This window comes from Idiotropiscis lumnitzeri, chromosome 13 (genome assembly GCF_059441095.1).
Source record: "Idiotropiscis lumnitzeri isolate Australia: NSW breed Sydney's pygmy pipehorse chromosome 13, RoL_Ilum_1.0, whole genome shotgun sequence".
Classification (NCBI taxonomy): domain Eukaryota; kingdom Metazoa; phylum Chordata; class Actinopteri; order Syngnathiformes; family Syngnathidae; genus Idiotropiscis; species Idiotropiscis lumnitzeri.
The window spans coordinates 6,092,149-6,114,455 of NC_142403.1; the positions used below are offsets into that span (position 1 = coordinate 6,092,149).

The 22,307-nt window shown below is 39.0% G+C and overlaps 1 protein-coding gene across 3 annotated transcripts in view; it reads left to right on the forward strand.

The window, feature by feature from the left end:
- The first annotated feature begins 2,625 nt into the window (after positions 1-2,625).
- The window catches only part of dennd1b (DENN/MADD domain containing 1B), a 112,009-nt gene continuing 92,327 nt past the window's right edge, over positions 2,626-22,307 (forward strand). For 2 of the 3 annotated variants that reach the window (XM_088313661.1, XM_088313664.1), the window contains exons 1-2: positions 2,626-2,887; positions 3,321-3,385. In XM_088313661.1, coding sequence (XP_088169787.1) covers positions 2,871-2,887; positions 3,321-3,385 — 82 coding nt within the window. In that variant the 5' untranslated portion in view covers positions 2,626-2,870. The remainder of the gene's footprint in view (positions 2,888-3,320; positions 3,386-22,307) is intronic. The other variant, XM_088313663.1, reaches the window with a different exon arrangement.

The window sequence follows — 22,307 nt, forward strand, 5'->3', positions numbered from 1 at the left end:
GATTGAATCTCTGTTAGAGCATCTTGTGCGGAATTTGCATGTTCACCCTGTGCTGGTGTAGGTTTTCTCCCACCATAATCCCTAAACATACTTCTAAAGTTGATTGAAGACCGTAATTTGCCTGGAGGCATACATGTGTGAGAATGATTGTTTGTCTATCCACCTTACACCGAAGCCCCATGAGCCTTTGTGTGAATTACGTACGCGACTTCCACGTTTTGTTTACATTATAACTGTTTGTGGAAGTCCACTGCATATCACAGTTACAGACGTAAACAATGTAAGAACGGCAGTTGTTGCATCTTAGAGGAGAAAACATTTCAATGGCGTTTCCTACTCATGTAACCAAAACTTAACAATCACAGGATACACATAGATGAACAGCCATGCACACCTGGTGAGAATTTAAAATTTGTCTCAATTAACTTACCATGCATGTTTATGGAATGTGGGAGGAAATCAGATCACCTGATAAACCTACACAGGAAGGTCAGAGCTTTGATTTGAATATGCAACAACTGGCAGCCATGCTCACCAGTCAGCCACCATGCTGCTTTTTTAAACAAACAATACAATACTATACATTATATCCATCCATCCATTATCTGTACCGCTTCTCCTCAGTAGGGTCGCGGGGGTGCTGGAGCCTATCCCAGCAGTCAACAGGCAGTAGGCAGGGTACTTGCTGGACTGGTTGCCAGCCAATCGCAGGGCACACAATGATGAAAAACCATCCGCTGCCATGGCACTCGGCGAATCTTCTCTGGTGGCTTGTCGCAATGCAAGCACATTAGCGACAAGTTCAATGTGCAAGTTGCGCTGTGCTGTTTGTCCACAAATTGAAAAGGAGTACAGGTATAATGTTCAGGAGAGCTGGTCTTTTCAGACAAAAAAACACTTAAACTAATTCTTCTGTGTTCCTCATCCCTTGGTAGGCGCTGGAAAAAGTTCAACACATTGTTGTTGTAGTCAGAGATTCAACTTCTTCTGTTTCTAGTACAACTGGCAACAATAACAAGTTCCCAGGTTGTTCAAGACATTTATCAATGCAATGCGGGTTTATGATAATTTAGAAAAAGGGGGCGGTGCATTAAAATAAACTGCTGCATTAAACAAAACCCGCTTTAACGATTGACAAGATGGTAAATCTCGTGTCTTTCAGGAAGTTGTGCAAATAATTGTTCTCCATTTGAGCCGTCAGGAATAAGGTGGATATGTCTGTGATTGTCACCAGGGTGTAACCTGCCTCTCGCACAAATGTGAAGCTAGAGCCCCGGAGAACCTTCGACCCTAATGAGAACAAGCAGAAGATGAATGGGTGGCTGGCTGGATGGATGGATGGATGACAAGTGGGAATACATTCTTGGACAACCCCACAGGAAAAAAAAACATTTGAGAGACAGATTTGCTTTTTTGTATTACTGGCAATCATTTGAACCATCATTGTATGTGAACAATATATTCCAGATACCAAAATGATAAGATATTGTTTCCCTCAAATTGCCTTGTGTCCTGCAGCAGCTCAGTATGATAAGGAATGATAAGTCTAGGATTGTTGGGAAAGAAGGGTGAAAAGTTTGAGACCTCTCATGAACCTGACGTATAATTACATAAATTGGGACAACCAGTAGTCGCCAGAGATATTTCAGTTTGCTTCTGAAGCACCAGCACATGAAGCCAAATTTTCCAATTGGTCAGGCAATATACCATAGTGCAGTCCCATCACTCTGAAATCTCTCCTTATTGTTTTGTCAATTAAAAAGAATGCATTTTGGTTCTTTGGCCACGGCTGGTCCAAGCATGGACCAAAAAAAATAAATGGGCTGTTTCATGAGGAATGTCATCAGATCTCAGTAATGTGCCTAAACATGGGACATTGTCATCTTTAGTAGCTATTGAAGACGTCTTGTGTAAAAAAAAAATAAAATAAAAAAAAATACATTGTAGACATTTACACAAGTTCCTGGGTGCTTTGTCCTTGTCCCTAGCGGCAATAGGGTTCCACCATTTAACGAGTCCTGTTTATCTTTTATTATTATTATATAAGTTGGTTGCAACACACTAGAAGAATGATGTGGGAGCAGTGAGGTACCCACTTGTACATAGACCTTCAGGATATCTACAGCAAAACAAAAATGGTCAAAAGGCTTTCCATAACACACTAACGACTTATACACTATTAATGTACGACTAAATTTAACATTTCTGTAGCATGTATGACATTTGTGGACACTGGCAGGAAAACATCCCAAAGGATAACTACATTTACGAGTGAGGCAAAACTGTGTACTAGTTAGTTGAGAAGTGTGATGCTAGTATTAGTGACGTTGTAAAATTCGACTACTTAACAAATAGCAATTCACTAGTAGTAGTATTGAATAAATGGTCATTGGATTAAAAAAAAAAAAAAAAAAATTATATATATATATATATATATATATATATATATATATATATATATATATATATATATGTTTGTTTGTATTAAAAACGAACATCACTTTTAGTGCAATCGCCATATAATTTCAGATTTAAAAAATATCCCAAATTATGAATTTTTGTCAGTAACGGCGGAAAATGCTTAAGCGGCGTAATGACGTCACAGTCCGTCTGACAGCACTTCCTGAAGTGATGTTTGTTGTGGGAAATAAGCACTGTGCAGCTCGACTGGGTCTGGGCCCACGTTAGCGGAACAAGGACGAAAGAGACCCCGTTCTCTTACACGTGGAGATGTGGCAGCTGTCTGCGGGGGCCAGATAAGCCACAGAGACGGACCGGGACCAGGACGAAGGGGGGAACGTTTGTCGGATAGCCGAGCAGCAGAACCGCCGACAGACAGCACGGAGCTGTCGCGATGCGGTAGCTAAAACATGGACAGCAGAGTCAAGTGAGCCTTTACAATTTTACCAAATGAATTAGACTTTTGCGTTTCCATGCATGTCGAACAAGAAGAAGAAGAAGAAGTAAAAGAGGGAATGCTAGCCGTTATATGAGCCTCCTCCGGTTGTGGATTTAAGTGACACACCAGCTGGCTCGACAGCTTTTTGGGTCATACTGCTTGTAGCAGCTCTGCTAACCTCCTTAAAAGACAAGACAAGACAAGACAAGACAACATGTGTCCTATGTCCGCTCACATATGCTGTCATGCATAACTGTGTGTCTTTATGGCATAAGAATAACATTCTGTTCGTGGCTCTAGTAAGATAAGTAACACTGCACTTTGTTACTACAAGGCATAATTAATCGATTACCTGAAATGTTTTGTCAACTGATTGTATCCATTATGTTTAAAAATGTATGACTCCTTCTCTGGTTTTTAGGGAGAACCCAGAGAGAACATTTGATCTGGTAGTGCATGTGGAATCTCCAGCAAATAGAAATGGTGGTAAGAGATGTCATTTTTTTATCACTTCTAATCTCCTTTCGTCATCTCTGACCTCATTTTATGTGTTTAAAACTTGCCTGACCCTTTGACTTTAACAAGCTGTTCATTCTGTGCAGCTCCAACTGAAATATTGTGTGCAAACATGATAGCTAAGTATTAAGATTAATACAGTATTAATGTAATCATACTTTTAGAATTCTGGTCCATTTAATGCTTTTGGACCATGAAGATAACACTCCTGTAACGCAAACAAGGGTATATTAATGAATTAACTTTTTGGAGGAACAAATATTTGTAATAAACTGTTGGCAACTAAAGCAGTGATTCTCTACGAGGGTGCTGAGACAGCACTAGCATGCCATGAGTGGGCATCAAGCGTGCCGGAAATTTCTGTCCGTTTGTCATAAAATTATTATGGTCATATATTATATTCCTATTGGGGATGTCAAAATTAAAGCGTTAACTCGAGATTAATTAAAAAAGAAATTCACGCTATTAAATATTTAAATTCCGTTAACTCAGTTTTATTTACTTCAAAAATAATTTGCATATCTTGCAAAGCCCAATTCAAACACTGCCCCATATTAGTTGTACATCTTTAGCACATCATCTCAGAATGAAACACCGAGCTCAAGTTACCTCTTGGCCTTGCAAACCAACACTGCTGGAGTGTGCTACTTGTGGCAAGAACTAAATGATGACTCCATTTAGATCGGATACAAGGATCAAAGAAAGTTAACAGTCTTTGATTTAAAATACACTTCATATTTGGTGATTTTACATTAATTACAAGATATTATTCAAGTAAATAGCTGTTAAAAGCTTCACAAAAAATTGTAGTAGAAAAAATGTGATTAATCGCAATTAATTACAGATTTTTTTGTGATTAAAACAGCACTAATTCATATATAAATAACTAAATAAATTTTTGAGTCAATTGAGAAAAATCATTATTTTATAAATCATATATTTTGTGACATTTTTGTTTGGTGATGTGCTGTGAGATTTACTGTACTAATGAATAATAAGGCCTGACTGATGAATAAGCCAGCCGAAAAGAAAAATCAAATGTTCTGCCTATAATTCTATTTTATATTTGTATTAAGGTCCCCTCCACCCCAGAAAAATTTAAATTAAATTAAAACAAAACGATTCCTGGCTATTTTACTACTCCTTTGTAAGAAAATAAATCTCTTGGAAACAGGCAAATAAATGTTATGTTTTTGATGAAAATCTGAACTGGTGTGTTTGTCTCCGGAATGCCTTTGATTGGGAAAGATAAGGGTTTACTGTCTAATTATAGGGATTGTATTACTGTGCAGACAGGTTGTTGTCATAATTGTTGTTGTAATGTTGGCAGCAGTGTGCAGCAAGTCAGAATGTGAGCAAACATTTCCATTTGCACAAGCAAACATTATCCTTATTATTATGTTCTATATGCTTCTTGGTTGACTTTTTTTCCGAAAGCAAGGTCAGCTGAAAGCATATTAGTGCTATGCATTCTCCGTGTGTGCGACTGACCTTCCAGTCTGCACTTTGCTGCTGCCGTTCAAGTTTGTGAGATAACCACCTTACTCGTTGCACCCTGACCCCTCAAAGATTGTTTTGGAAAGAGCACGCTTGAGTCAGCAAGTTGTATTAACTGTTGTGCTATTTGGAGTGGTCAAACATTCCGGCAGTTACCGCTGAGACAAAAGGTGGCAAGGCACGCCTGGAAAGTGACTTCTGGCGAAATTATTTCCTAGCATTTGTGAATATTGGAAACAAAATTGGCCATAATATACAATAGAACTTTGTCACCCGTAAGCCAAATATCACACACAAACATTTTCACTGCGTCTTACACCTGCTATCATATTCAGTGCGCTCAGTTTTGACATTAAGGAGGTGTTCTGGAGACTTATGCAGCTGCTTTGCTGAAGTAGAGAGTCAACTCATAGTTGTCCTTGGATCTAGTTGTGATATTGGATTTTAAAGCAAACTCGTATAAACCACCAGCCTGAGCTGTAATAGCCCACTTCCTCCACATATGATTCAGGGTCAGGCTCATATCCGGACTTGTGCTCCCTTGAGCACAAGCTACACAGCAATGTTTCACACTTTGCGGGTCAGACATATGCATTCAGTTCAGTCATTTGGCTCAAGGCTGTGGATTCAAACCTGATTTTAGAATCTAGTTGCTATCAACAAGCAGGTGCCAATGGCTGTCATAATAAATTTTTTAAAGTGGTTTCAAATTGGCAAAGTCTACTAATATTTCATTTGTAATTAACTGTTTATGGAAGATGACTAACTGGCTGATCGTCGCGTATATACACACGAAGCGATACAGTTTGACTCATTTTTGTCATGGCCAAAAAGGGTTAAAGCTGTGAGTCATAACTAGAAAGGCTTTGGACATGATGTGAAACCTCGTCACTCACTGCAATCTGCTACTTTCTACTGCTGCTTTTTGGTTTTACTTGTTATTTCCTCATGACCTCGGACATGACTAGAACTACAAATATTACCTTAACAACATGATGTTTAGGTGATAATGGTGGAAGGCTTCATTGGCGGTATTCTTCTGTGACTTTTTGTCTGAAACAGAAGTGAAATCTCACTCGGCTTTAGACAGCAATTTACTTCTTAAAGGGGAAGTCAACCCCCCAAAATTCTTTGCAATATAATGATCTGTGCGCCTTCACTAGTCTAAATATGGCATTCTGATTAATGTTGCTTTTGTGGAATATAAGGTAAGCTGCAAAATCCACCCCTTCTTAGCCATGTCAGGGGGTGGTCATTTTGTCACTTCGGGTGACAAAAAAATGAAAAAATATGAAAATGACATCACAGTTGCTCAGGGCTCAGCTTATGTCCATTCCCAGCTCACCTGTTTTCTAAATCTGAGCCATGATTGGTCGTTATCTGAGCCCTGAGCAACAGTCAGTGACAAAATGGCCGCCCCCTGAGAAAGCTGAAATTGAGTGGATTTTACTGCTTAAGTTATACTCCGCAAACGCAATATTAATTAGCATGCCGTGTTTCCACTAGTAATATCACATAGAACATATTCTTGTCACGAACAACTTTGTGTTAACTTCCCCTTTAAATGCACTCTACAAGTCCAGTTTACGCGAACATGTTTAACAGTGACCGGGAGGAGGTACGCCTGAGTCAATGGAAAGCGTGTGTGGTTTTGCTGATGTTGCAAACACTGTTTTGCCTTCATCACCACATCCTGGTCTTGCTGGCCCTGAAACTAGGTTCATGTATGCCACCATCACACAACCAGTCTGATGTTCACAAACACACACACAATGGTTTTGTGTGCAGAATTAATATATGTTACAGAGTGAGTAATTCTTAAATGGTTGAAAAGAGCATCTGATATTTTATGGCCTTATTTTGTCTTTAAAAGTTACAGAATACATGCAGTGATGCATCCAGGAATGTCTTTAAAGAGTACATATTAAGGGAAAATGTCATTTTAATTGCCTGCAATGTCTACAAATAGTTACATGGGTCTTTGGCGTGCCTGCCCAGCGATCAAGTATGGAATTAAAAAACCACGTGTTGTTTTGTGAGCTGCTTATTTCTACAACAAACAGTGCTCTTTGGTCAAAGACAAACACTGAATGCACCCTTAATTTCCTTGCTTTCAACATTTAATGATGGTAGAATGTTGATAAATGGAAATGTTTGGTTTGGATTGATTCAACGCTGACATTAAACCGCATAGTCAATATGTTTTAACGATGAATTTTTGTGTAGTAGCTCTGTTTCATTTAATGTCAGGAAGAAAATTATGATGGAATTTATTCTGCCTATTACTAATTATGCTGATCTTGTCATCAGATTGCATCGAAAACTGTTCTGCGGCCCCACAACATGGTATATTATAAATTATTATAACATTACTTTTATTTTAGGTTGTTCTTTTTTGTTTTAACTCACCATTCATTGTATACTGAACATCATAATTATGGGTGACTATCTTTTGGCAGGTTGCCTATTTTCAGTTCCTTTTTGAATGCATTCAATTTCTCTTATTTTTGAGATAATATTTTGTTCCCTGGTTATCCAATTACTCACTTCAAAGTTCAGACTTATCAATTTATTTACATTTGCAATCCCTTTTGTTACTAAGGCATTAGGCAAGAAGGCCTGTCTGCAAGACATTGCCCCCCTCTTATAGGAACTTGTTGATATCACTGACCTAGACATTTAGTAAAATTTCAGCGATATGAGTAACCTTTCTTTCTTTTTTTTTTATTGCGCTGATTCTGAATCTGCCCTAATTTCTTTCCTGCAGTACATCAGGTTCAAATTTTAATAATGGTGATAAATCATAATAGTTATAATACATAATATTGTCATATATATTTACTAATATTTCCGAATTAAGGCTTTCTTGAGAAACGTCAGCTTTAAATTACAATTACTATACGTTAAAAAAATATTAGGGACACATAAAGCCAGTTTGATGAAATATTTGCTGTTGAACAATTCTATTTGTTTACTGTCTTCACTACATATCTTTCCATTGCTCTATTATTTAATTTAATGTGATTGAACGATTCTTTTTGAGATATCTATATTTGCCCTGTTTGTGCGTCTACGTGTAGAAACCTGCATCTCACACACACACACACACACATGTAGATGATTGATGAAAATAAATCGATGAGATGAAAACCAGAGACATGCAGGGTTTCATTCGTATATAAACATGATGCTTAAACCAAAATTAAAACACCTCCGATATTATCTGATGCCCTCCTAAAAGACTATTATATTACAATCAACTTTATTGTCATTTCACGTTCCAAGTACGAGGCAAGAAAATGTAACCAGAAGTCAACAAGCAGTGTCTGAAAACACCCAGCGAATGACGAAGGAAAAAATACACTGCAATATTCCAAAGTCTCCTTTGTTAAGGTGTGATCTCGACTAGCCAATTGAGCATCTGCAGGAAAAGCAAAAAAATGCAGTCTGGATAAGGCATCCTTCAAGTTATTTGATTAACTATTCCGGGTTTTCCCTTCTTTATTGTTTATACTGGTTCGAAACATATTCTATCAAAATAAAGAGTGGCCACTGGTCGCGTAGTGCAGTTATGTACACTTTGCTGAAAAAGATTTTGACAGGGATAAGCGTGAATGAGCAATTTTCTGTTGGATTTCCAACCACTGTCCTGTAGACAGACGCCATATGTGAAACCACCGTAATGATATGTTGTTTGCTGTTTACAGTGGACCAAACGAACGTGTAGGAGGATCTCATGAGACTTCTGAGGGTCTCTGATGTTTTGCCAACAAGGCTATTGAACCACTCTGAATGCTATCGGCTTTTGTACCTAATGATGCATGACCTTTACAATCCAACCTTTTTTTTTTTTTTTCATTTTCCTGTTCAACACTTCATGCATGATATTTAGGATATTGTATTCTTGCTGCGAGTATATTTGATTCTTCCAATCTTGCCTCAACTGTTTCTTTTGTAACGAGTATGTCTTCGTTTGTGTAATTCAAAAAATAGAAAGAATTTCATAGAAATTCTCAAAAATATTTCTCCAGAATAAGGAACCTTGGATGGTATGTACCCCCATATTAATCATGTTAGGGGAAAAACATGAAAATAAAGCTCAAAGCAATGGTAGGAGTGTACATGTGTGGACCTTGCTCTCCACTTCTAACCACGCATGTGTGAATAGATGACAGACACTGGCCCTTTTCCCCCCATGCAAGTCCAGGGAGACTTGGCCTCCCTGTTCAATGCAAGCTCAGTTGTGCTTAGCTCTGTTGGCTCCGAACTCTTTGGATGCTCAGGCTGTGGGTGAGTGTTGCCTGAGAGCGTGACTGGCATGCTAGCGACTAGCGGTCCTGGCTACATAAAGCCATATTGATGTGCTTCCAAGATGCTGCCAAAGCTAGCAGATGATGCAAAAGCTGCCAAGGCAGTAGGTGGGGACAGATGCTACCTGTCCTCACCCTGTCCCGCTAGCCAGATTGTTTCCAGTAACAAAGCAATAAACTTAAGAGATCAGCATATCAGTTTACAACTACATTCATGCTGCAATTACGGAGACGGTTTATTCCTTCTAAAAACTGAAGAGTGTAGATCAGGGAGCGCAGAGAGCTCACGTGACAAGTTATTACTCATATAATTCATTTTGCATTAGGAGGCATTGCTAATATTGAATAACTTTTACATCCGTTCATGTATATTGCACAAATTGTACAATAACATCAGCTCGCTTAAAGGGGAAGTCAACCTCCCAAAAATGTTTTGCAATAAAATGTTCTACGCAGCTTCACTCGTCTTAACATGACATTCTGATTAATATTTCATTTGAATAATATGAGTTACGCTGCAAAATTCACCCATTTTTAGCCATCTGTGGGGGGTGGCCATTTTGTCACTTCTGTCGACTCAAAATGACATCACCGTTGCTCAAGACTCAGGAAATGACCAATCATGATGCGCATGTTTTCTGAAGCTGGGCCATGGTTGGTCGTTAGTTGAGCCCTGAGCAATTGTAATGTTATTTTCAGTCGGCAGAAGTGACAAAATGGCCGGCCCCTGAGATTGCTAAAATTGAGTGGATTTTACTTTCTAATGGGACTCTTGATTGACGTTAACATTGGCACTTCTATAATAGGTTTGCATGTAAAAATAACATCAGGACTAAAATGCATTTCCCTAAAAGACTGTGTGGTGATTTTAAGGTTTATAGGTGATGAGATTCATGACCAAGTGGCACACCCCCCTTTGGAGCTCGGCTTGTTGTGTTTTGCCAATTTCGGTGGTCTACGTCACAGCAGGGAGGCAAGCGGGGTAACATTGCTTGCTTTTTCACTTCTGTTGTCTAAAATGGCGACTGATCACCACCAAAATGCAAATGCACATTACTACTCTTATATATGTATAAAAGCGTTCTGCACACTAGTTTTGATTTTTTTTTTTACATCAAACAAGCTCATGATCACCTCCACAAAATCAAAAATACCTTGCCGAACGATTCTCCACTTAAAAACAGGCTGTTTAAGTCATACTCCGCAAACAAATATCAATCAGAAGTGGGCCGGCATTCAACATTTTCTTGTTAAGAAAATCATCGGTTGATTTGGCCTTTAAATGAAGTTAACGTGTGTATCTCAATTTTTTTCATTGAATTAATTCCTGTTTGATGATGATTATAATGTTGCTCTAGTTTTTAAATCTTATACTAGAGCTCAGTTTTGAAAATAATACATTTGTGTTTGTCGAAACAACTATTCAAACTTTTACTCTTCTAGTAGCACGCCCAAGGAAATCTAGAAATAAAAAGTATCGAGCAGACACTATTAGGCCTTTTATCCACATGATGTTTTAATTTGACTTTGTCCAATTATGAAATGTCTCTTTTGTACAACGTCCTCTGAGATCTGGAGGTCCCAAAAGGGTCACCTACTGTTCGCTAGTTTGATATCCGCCGTTTGCTTCTTTGCTCTCGCCCCCTCAAGTAGAAATGTGATTTTTTTTCTCTCCTTTCTTTTTTCACCTTTTGTATTCATTTTGCAAAACTCATATGTAGTAGAACTTTTAGAAAAGGTTGAATGTTGGCATTCTGTGAAATGTCAGAATTGGTCCTCAACCCGAAGCTCACTTCTTCCGCTGTGATTGGATCCCGGCGGCATGTTGAGTTCAGTACAGAATCACACTCAAATCAGAGGCCGTTGGAGTACTAACAGATGCCATGGCAGCAAGGAGGGTGTTGATTGGTCATTAGAGAGGCCACACTCCTTCACTTGCACTCTTGAGAAGACCCCTGGGTCTCACACATTGTTTATCTTAAAACCCTTACTTACGCCTTCCTAGTTTGGCTCACCCATGTGACTTTACTAAATTAGCTCATTTACAGAAGATCAAGATGTCATCCAAGTCTTTGTTCGGTTTCCTCTTAGTCAAATTAAGCAGGTATGATTGCGTTCCCCACTATGACATTAGTCTAAGTTAGGTTGTATATGGTAATGACTAGATGGGCATTTCACTAAACAACCGCGATTGACAAATTAACAAAAAAAAATAATGATTCATTTTTATTTTAAAAGATCTTTTTATTTGAGATGTGCGAATCTTATTTTCACCATTTGTTATCAAAACAAGCTAGTTTCCTTTTTATACACAAATTCACCTTATAATAATTCTAAAATTGTTCTTTTTATGCATTAAAACATCATTGTAAACGAGCCCTTTTGATAAAGCGCTTCATGAATCTGAACATTTAATGTTCTCTTTATTACATTCTTTTATAGTGTAGATGTTCTTAATGGGGTCATTTGAGGAAATGCTGGACTCATATGTACATCTCACCGTTAATCACAATCTAACCTGTCCCAAAAGGATGGGAATGAATTTTTACATTGTACGAAGTCCTCAATGTCGATCCGTTTGTGTGTGTGTGTTATGCCCAAAAAGGAAGACTTGATTTTGGCAAGCCAGTGTTCCAGCTTCTCCCCATGCTCACCAGCATCACTTTTTTGTTCTTGTCTGGAGTCATTTGTATCTCCCCACTCAGAGTCACTCATCCATTCACCACTGTGTCGGAACCTGCTGCTTCTGGGTCCACTTCCAACTTGTCTTATTTAAAAAGATTGGAGTGCCTTGATTTGTTTCGAATCACGTGGACCATATGGAATTCACGTTTTTATTTCGCGTTTATGCTTTATTTTTGTCACTGCCTTTCCCTTTTCTGCTCATTTAACTTCCCTTGGTAAGCTAAAGTGCAGAGATGGGCACGTTACCCAAATTTGCCGGTCCGTCCTGGGTCCTTCGTCTGCGACCTGACACACTTCTGTCCTTAGACTTTCAGCCTTATGAAAAAAACAAATTCCCTTTGGCCTTTTAAAGCACTTGATTCCTTACCTTTCAACAGTCCTGACACAGAAGTCATGCCACTTGGGTTCTCCCTCATTTGGACCCGCGCATTGTGATATACCACATTTGGTTTGAAGTAGTATATTAGCGGGTTACACACGCAAAGACAGGGTGGCCGTGCTTCTGTCAGTGAGACGGTCGTCCGTGGGTACTTAACCCAGTTAGGGATGATTATAGGGACGGACTAAGCAAAGACGGAAGCTTAGTCCGCCCTTTTTCAAAAATGTGTCGTCCTCCGGGCGCTGTCCAAAAAATGTCCGTCTACCCGGGACCGTTCTGTCCCCCAACAGAATGCCCATGTCTGCTATAGTGTTGGGTCATTGTTTGATCTTGTGTTTTACATTTAAATCAACTTTTTCACGGGTAGTTTGCCGACACACACAAGGCACAGTTTTTTTCTACTGTATGGCATGGCTACACCAGCCTTATGGGGAACGTGGGAGCGGGGGCTTCTCTATTGGTGCCATATGACCTTGTGACACGCAGTACTTGGCGCACTCACTTTGAAACATCCAACACCCTCTGGACAGCTTTGTTGTTTCATCAGAATAGTGTGTATTGGCCAAAACATGAAGCACTGGGCCTGAATGAGAGCGGTTGGGTTTTGATGGTGATAAGGTTGTTGCTGTAGTCGATAAAGCAAGAAGTGAGCTATTTGGGGATTGGGCATCAATAAATGATGTCCAATCTAATAGTTTTATCCCTACCCAACAGTGTTTATTTTTCCATTTTTCATTTGTGTTTACAATAGCATCTGGACGGGGATAAACATGGAAATACTTCTAGGCATGGAGCACCCACTACAGGCTATTTATAGACATCTCATCTTCGGTGTGAAAACTGTGGAAATGTAGGGCTTGATCAATAATTCAAAATGCGATGATTTTGATGAATGCAGAAGTGGTTCATTGCGTCACATTCACTCACAGCTTTGCAGACTTTCCAGTTGTTTTTGCTGACTGTGTTTTTTTGTAAATGAGTGAATATCTTTGCCTGTGACCAAACCTCCGATTCTCTGGGTAGCGCTTAGATTATCAGTGTTAAACCATGAAATCGGTGAAGCAAAACCATCTGCAAGAACAAGCTCTTCTTCACATGGAAATGAAAAAAAGATATGTGCGGCACAGCAGATGGCAGTGATACAAACAATCATAAACGGCTACAAATACACACAAGCAATTATCTGGAGTCTTAAGAACATTGATTGGCTGGTTCTCTTGCATGTAAGCTCATGTCGGCCTAGTTTCACCCATAAATGAACTGGATTAGTTCACTCCAGCTTTCATTTTGCGCTCCTGATGCTAATCTTGCCGTGCCTTGCAAAGTGTGTTCAATGACAAGCCGTACTCAAAATATATAACAATATCTTTTGACTTTTGTCAGCGTCTTAAGCAGATATAAAATATTTAGTACATTATTCTTAAACATATGATGACTCAGTTTACATGTTGATGTCACCTGCCGCACATCTTTTAGTGTTGTCCTGTAAGCCTAGTGAGAAACGTTGCAAAATATGATTGCTTACTGCACAGTGCGTATTAGCACCAGGATTCATATTGAATATAGATATGAGTTCATTCAGCATGTTGAATTAATTCCTGTCTTACATATTGTATTTTGGCTTTATTTTGTATTTAATAACTGGGCAAGTTTGAGGAAATGGGTGACCTGTTTCAGCTTACTACGAATTTCCCATTGAAATTTTTTTGCCTCCGAGTCCAAGTTACTTGATTGAGTATATGCTGATACCGATTCCTTATCCAATACCTCTGCAATGAACTTGTTTAGTTTTTTTGTTTTTTTCACATTGTAATGGAATAAGTAAACTCCTCCACGGCCACAGCTCGGTCCCAATGGAAAGACACTGAACATTGGATTGTAGAGATCCATTATTTTGGTACCTTTTGACAATTCAAATACAAAAACTCAGAGCAAATTTGGACCAATGGAAAAAGATGGATAGATGTTAGACTGAGAATGATAATTTATCACTTTGTATTTGCACCCTCCCTGATTGCCTTGTAAAATGATGTAAAATGATCTCCTAGCAACATGATGTAAAAGACAGATATGTATCTTCCATTGGTAATTAAGAAAATCAACCTACTTATTGACATGATATGAGTACTGGTCTTCTGACATCCAGACTCTTAATTTAGGCACCAAGACCAAACCCAAGTCAAGCAGAACTAGTGGTACAAGCCTGCTGTCTGTGCTGTCATTTCAGCTTCCGTCCTCACTATTTACATGTCAACAGCTATGCCTCCAGGGTATGTCTCTCTGTTCAAGGCTACTCCGATGTTGCCTTACACCCCACAATTACTGTGAAGATGATGGCGTTTACATGCATGTTGTAGCCCTATTGGCCCCTAATTTGGGCTTTGGCCTATTTTTCAGGACAGAAAATATAGGTCAACCTTGATGCTTTTGCGAATGTCTTAGACCATTTATCACTGGAAATCCTGCAATTTGTTTACAGACAGACAAGTCTGTGTGACCATGTGATACTCACATTTACAAACATGTCAGTCATTGGATGATTTCAGTTTACTGTTTCAAACGTAACGAGGTTATTAATTGACAGTTTTATGACCAAGAAATGGCAATCACTGTTTATGTCTACGAATTATGCGCTGCCATTCTCGGGATATTACTGAGGCAGGTGTGATTTTTTTTAAATTATCGGTACAGATGTGCGTAGATGACCTGAAGTTTAGGATGTATGCTCATGCATTCCCTGACTGTTCTCTATTAACGGTGGCAAGACATTGCGATTGACCATGGTAACATTTTAATGCCGGCGTAACGGCGCCACAGAGTTGCAGTGTTTTCTCACCAGAGGATTTGAAGCCATAAATCTCTAACAGTTCGATATATCACTTACGGCTGGTAAATATGGCCCAAAATTCGTATCGCGGTAGAGATGCAATGATTAATCCACAACTACTCATTTATAAAACAAATTGATAATTGTTTTTGATCATCAATTGATTGTTTTAAGTGTCTTTTTTTATTTTAAAAATTGTCCAAATGCTCGGAATTTCAGCGTCTCAACAGTAAATATTCCCACCAGATGGGAGTCAACTTCACCTTTGATTGCAGGATTGGGATGGTACAGGATAAAAAGTTAACAGGAGAAGAGCAGGGTTATCCAAAGCGTCCATGAGGTCAAAACTGTTCTATTGATGAGTAAAATGTCTCTAGTTTTGTTTTTTTAGGGTTTTTTTCTGCATTCGTGACCTCCAAGCTCTAAAATAAATAATGATGAAACATGTGTATTAGAATAACCATGCAAAGCTCTAGTCAGAATTAAAAGTCTACAGGCTGTTTTACAAAAAAAATTCAAATAAAAAAAAATACATAAATAAAAAAAAAAAAAAAAAAAAGAAATAATACAACCATCTTTTCGTAAAGCTTTCTATAATTCATTCAAATATCTGTCTCTATGGATAATCCATTGTTTATAGAATTGATCAAGATTTGAACAAACTTGTAAACTAGACTTTACTCAGCTGCATCGGCTCGGCAGATATTTTGCATTTTTTGCCAAAATCAATGATGGTTGTCATAATAGTGTCATCATTTGTAGATGAATCAATGACATTATTAATCAGATTAATGTTTTTAAATAATAATTGTCATTTTTTTCATGTTTTGAATGTTTATCAGTGTTTTGGGGAGAATTATTAGGGTTAATTGTTTTCTTCGCAATGCATTTCACTGGCTGTCATTTGGTCAGAATTTTGGCTATTCGTAGTCCAGTTCTAATCTGTGAATAGCGGCGGTCAACTGTACAGTAAATTTAAAAAAAGTTGCTTAAATAGATTAAATAGATTGCTCCGTCTTCTGATCGGATTGGTGATTCGTTAATGTTTTTTTTTTTTCTAAACATGCTGATCGGTGATTGGCTCTAAAATTCTGATCATGTAAGGCTCATTAAGACTTGTTGAGTGAGGGATGTCAAAAGGGATGTGCAGTGACAGATTGCTGCTGTGTTTGGGAGCTGAGTTACTTCATAGGAGGATTGAATGCAGATAATTTTCTGGTTCTTTCCATTATCATCATTATATTTGACTTATTGACACATTTGTCAGACGGTGGCAATGAGAGAAGCCTTCTGTGAGATATGCTGAAGTGCCATAAGATGTCATCGTACAACCTCAGCAGTATTTGATAGTTGTTCAGTTGAACTTTTATTCACTGGGAGTACTTTAATTTACTGCACGTTAATTTTTGTATTACATGTTTGTATTATGTCTCACCATTCTGCCCACCAGTCCTGCACAACTTTGAGAGAGAGATTTTCCACTCTGTGCTTTTAACGTGTACAGATATTTTGTGTTCCCTGTGGAAAGACTGGCTGACTGACTTAAAGTTGGAATGCCTGACTGAGAGCTGTCTTTCTGTCAGCCTTTGCATGTGAACTTCAAATCACAGCTCAGCAACAGCGCGCATGTAGCCGCCAAAGGCAAGGCTTTTCACTGTCATCAGCACCATGCTGCTGCCTCTGGGTGCTGTGCCATATGACATTAACAGAGATCGATCCTCTCCACACCTCAAGGAGCTGCCGTGCGACACAGTGTTTTCTGTGATGCCGCAACCCACTATCTCAAAGAGTAAAAAGAAACTCTCCCCTAAGCATCTGCTGCTCACTGACAATCACCCCATCACTGGCTTTTCTTAAGTTTATTTGCATCCAAAAACTTGATTTCTATATGGTTAAAATCTGGAGTGAGAGGAGACAGTTAAGTGAAATATACATGCCCCAAAAATCAATAAAAACATCCTATAAAGCGCGGACATAATTAAATTTTCTTGAAATATTGTTTTGTAAAAGATTTATGGAACAATTTAAAATATAAACAAGAGCAGTTGTTCAGAAATCCTAATTGTTCTGTGGAGCAAGTGCAGATTTCCATTATTGTTGTGTAGAATTATTGTCAATTGAGTATTGTCAATTTTTTAAAAGAAATATCATTATTAGTTTTTTAGTCTGACGTATAAAAGCTTGCATATCACGGATTTTACAACACAGATGTGATGTAATATATAGCGATGACATTTCAGAAAAGAAAAACACCCATTGCTCAACCTAGTCTTTAATTCATAAATATTCCAAAATGCCGAAAACCTGATGCACTACAGAAAAAAATTAGGTCCAATTCAGACTGAAGGACCGAAGTTATTGGCTACGTTTATATGGACACATTTATTTGGATTAAAAACCTGATTGGAATATTCTGACCCGATCAAGCCCATTCTGATCAAGATTTTATTCTGAACAAGAGGGGTGGTTTATGTCGATTGGTATTCAGATTGCCTTGAATGAAAACAGCTACTGTATTTTCCGGACTATAAGGCGCACTTGTATATAAGTATATAAGCTTCAAAATCTCGGGAAAATGTAGCATCTTATAGTCCGGAAAATACGGGACATGTATTTTGAAATTTTCGGAACAAACTATTTCTTGACCACGCATGTCTGTGACGTCAGTATACGCATTTTTATTATTTTTATTATATTAATTTGTTCAGATCAAATGTGTGATGCATGAACACACAAGTCCTAATCGGATCAATATTTTTACTGTCATGAGTCCAACAGTCATCTGATCATAATTTTAATCCGAATTCTGATTCAATTAAAGAAATTTTGTCCACGTAAACGTAGCCAATGGCCAACAGCACCTCTGCAGGTTGTCGGCAAGTCACGCACGCCATTTGAACGTAGATGCTTCAAAAGCGATAAACGAAAGGATTCAAGGCACGATTGACATCCAATTATTTTAAATGAATGATCTGGTTAATTATTCGCATCCTCAGTTTTGATTGTGTACCACAGACAAGGCCGTACTCAGATTCTTCTAGATAATTCCAGCCGGACAGTTGATGTCTTAGGTCTAAATTGTTCAAATATGATTTTCAGTACTTTACTTTTTGCCGCCGTTCTTCTATTCTGTGGTTGTTCTGATGTAGTCAGCGACTGCCTTGTGTCTTACAATTTTGCTGAATGTGTTTTTCTGCTGTTACTTTGGCTGCGTAAGGCTTGCCATGGATAGCTGACTCGTGTAGCTTTTATGTCTGTGATGTTAGCTCTTGAGATGGTGAAACAACTTAGTCCTCAGGCTGTCTTTATTCTCACCTTTTTCCTACAAGGCTTGCAGATTACCGTCTTGTGTCCATGCAAAATCCAAGCTATCCTTGTGTGTGTGTGTGTGTGTGTATTTGGAAGATCCACACCTGATAACTGAACATAACACTGGCAAAAACCAGCCTCGTGCCTCTTTGTTCATTTTTTTAAAAGTCATTACAGGTCCTCATCCTTATTATTTGTGGAAACATTAAGATGTGTACTTGTATTTTTATCTTTCATCATTTACGGACTTTCAGATGCGCCATACTTGTTATGCCATCTATACCCTAATGCTCTTTTTCATAGTTTGAGTTAAATACCAGATTTTGGTCAAGCTTCATAGATTTTATTTAGTGGTAAAAATGTTGCAATGAGATATACTGGTTACATCCTCCTTAGCTTGCCAAATCAAAGCTGAGTGCGTTGTGTTGGAGACGCAGTCATGCAGAGCCTCCGTTGGACGTAATGTTAGACCAGTATGGAACCTGACTGGGAATATCAGCGCTGATACGTTGTGATACACAGAGGCTGTCACAAAGGTTGCGTCCATATGCTGTGCCACTCATTCGTGAAGCTGTGAAATTGGGTTGCATCCCAACTAGCCTGGAGACAGTATCGCTTTCACTTCTCTCTTTCCATCTCTGTATGTGCATCGCTCCACTTCACCCCCCACCCTCCCTCTCTCCTTTTCTCAGCTCGTCCCACTGAAGCATTTTTCTCACATCGCTGGGAAAATGAAACAACTAATGTGGCATTATTAGGGTCACATCATCTCAATACAGCGCTGTCTTTCGTCTTCTGCCAGAGAGGCTGAGGCTGAGGCGGTTGTTTATCTTTTCAGATGTACGTGAAGAAGTGGATTAAAAAAAATCCCCCTGGCCACGATCTTGTGCAAGTGAAGCTTGCCAGTTGATTTTTTTTTTCTTTCTCCAGTTAAGAAGAGCACTGCAACCCTTCGAAGTTGTTTGCCCCCCCACACTTTTTTTGTTAGTTTAAGTTTTAAATTGTTCAAAAAATGTACACCTTCGTGTCCATTTTTAAGCTTGAAAAAGATCAGTTTGAAAATGTTTTTGAATTGTTTTTTTTTTGGTTAAAATTTGTATTTAATTGCTTTTTCTGTGGCAAGTTGATTCCAATTTTACCAGTCTGAAAAGTTGATCTAATTCATTTTAAGTAGTGTTGTCAAGCGATTAAATTTTGTAACTCGCAAAAAAATCCATAATTAATTGCAATTAATCACCTTTTTTCTACTACTAATTTTTGTGGAACTGTTCACAGGTATTTTCTTTAAATCAAAGATGGTTCTAATAGCTTTATTTGATCCCTGAAAACGATCTAAATGGAATCATCTTTACAGGAATTTTTCAATTCAATACAATTGTCCAAACTTATACAATACATTCAATTGTAAGCATTCCACTCCAGCAGTGTTGGTTAGCATGGCCCAGTGGTAACTGGAGCACGGTGTTTTGTTCTGAGATGATGTGCTAACCATGTACAGCTAACATGGTACAGTGTTTGAATTTGACTTTGCAGAATATGCAAATTTTTCTTGAAGTAAATAAAACGGACTTAACCGAGTTAAAATATTGAATCGCATGAATTTATTTAATTAATCTTGAGTTAACGCTTTAATTTTGACAGACCTAGTTTTAAGACAAAATGAATGAGGGTAGGTGACATTGTACTTCCTTGAGCTCCTCATTTGTAATTTACCTAGTGTGACCAATCAGTTTTTAATAAACTTAAGGACCATGTCATCTTTACTCGAAACCTCTGCGGACTAAATCAGCATGAAATGTAATGCCATTTACTGCGTGCAGGCCTGGTTGATTGGCAAAAGCCCCCCCCCCTCCAAAAAAAAAAATGTTGTAAATGTCCGAGTGTGTTTTCTTTCGGCTGGCCTTTTGAAAGATGCCAGTTAATCTGCTTACTCCTTTAACTACAAGTGGAGGAGGTGGGCCTCCTCCCAGCCAGAATACGTCTGCTGATCCAGAAGTAAAGCGATGACCACCACAGTTATTCCTTCCTTCGGTTGCACCACCCCCTGATCTTCTTTAGACACCCTCTGAGGCAAGAAAGCTCCTTCTTCTGACAATGGACATTTTTTGCCATATGTTGGCTTGACATCTTCATCAGGTTCACAGCAGGGTACCTTAGTTAACTTTCACTCCACTGCCTGATGGGATTTTCTCCCTCTGTTTCCCCAATCGGCCCAGGCTCAAAGTCTAGACAGCCTCTAGCGCAGGGTCCCTCTAGTCCTATGTCCACAATGGGCGTATTGTGGATGCTTACCAGCGGCAGCTTCCTCCTGTTACAGCGTCCTGGTTGCTGCTAAAACAATGCTTTTGTACGGGGGGCATGCGAATGAGGCTTAATCCACTCCATACTGTGAAATAAGTCTCTCTCACAGATGAGAGAGCAAGCAAGACAAACGGAGTGAATGAAATCACCGCCGAGGAGGTTAGAGTGCAGCAGTTTAACCCCTGGCCAAGAAAAAGGGAGGAGAGCAGGCAAAGGGAGCGAGAGAAAGGAGGAGCAAGAAGAGGCAGGCGCTACATCCCTTCATCTGTGGAGCACGGATGGAGGAGAGAGGCTGCCGATGGCTTTCGCAGTCCCACATTCAGAGGAGCTGGTGTTCACCATATGGGATTTGGCCTCCCTTAACAAATAGGCCCCCTATTCACGCATGGCACATATTCAGTCGTTTGTGGAATGGGGTGAAAAAAGTTTTTTTTTTTTCCTCTTCAGAGCAATGGATGGCCATAAGGGCTTCAAGTCTGTTTGATTCCCACAGTATGGGGAATTTTAAACTAGAGGCTTTCATCTTTACGCGTATTCACGCCGGATTTGGGGTTAGGTCTTTTGCTTGTTTTCAACGGAACCCTAAATTCAGGCCATTGAGCAGATGAGATGATCCTGCGGACACACTGCGGGTGCATTGCACATTTCTCAGTTATTCCCAGCACGTACAGGACATTTTGATGTAACCTTAAATCAACTTCAGCCTTACTTTTATTTTCTATTTATTTATTTATTTATTTATTTATTTATTTTTGGACAAAATGGCTTAAAGTTAAATACTTCACACGCAGTCCTAGTGGGCAGTGTGAGCTTTCTGACACATGGCATCTTGTGCCAAATTTTTCTTCCAGCCAGCAGCATTAGGAATGCCATTCTCTGCCAATAGCGCCTTTTTTTTCTTTTTTTTTTGCCTTGCTTGGAAATCCCAAGAAGCGAAAATGTATGCCAAGATGGAGATGCCAGCACTTTTCATTTTTAGCCTACTTGGACGTGCCAATACGCATAGAATTACGAAGACAATTGTCATAACGGGATGAAACATATTTTTCACTTCTCCATGCACATATAACACATCAAATTTAAGCTAATTTATTCAGTTGTTATTTTTTCTAACGATCAACCTGAGTGAGCAGGAATGAGGCAGTGTAACTGTCATCAGAGCCTGGCCGAGGATCACCCACGATACGTACGCAGTTCATCTTTCCTCTCACATTTTCTTTGGCCTCCTACGTCTTTGCTGATGCCCTGCACTCCGTTCCCAACGCCCTTCACCTATTAACCCTCCTCTCGCCTCACTCGCTTTCCACCTCTGACTTTTAAAGACATGTGTCTCAGGAATAGCCAAAGCATTGATTTATTTTTTTCTTTTTCTTTTTTCTTCGGCATCCTTGCTTCCCCCTCCTCCAAGTAAATGTGCCATTGCTCAGGGGCTGCTTACACGTTGCCCACATGCTGACTGTTGGAGGTCAGCCATGCTTGAAGGCCCCAGGGACAATGGACATGTTACCTTACAGTAAATAATCTGCCATGAGCTTGCTGTCTTACTGTAAACATGCATGTGGCTGTTTACATGGCCACACGTGC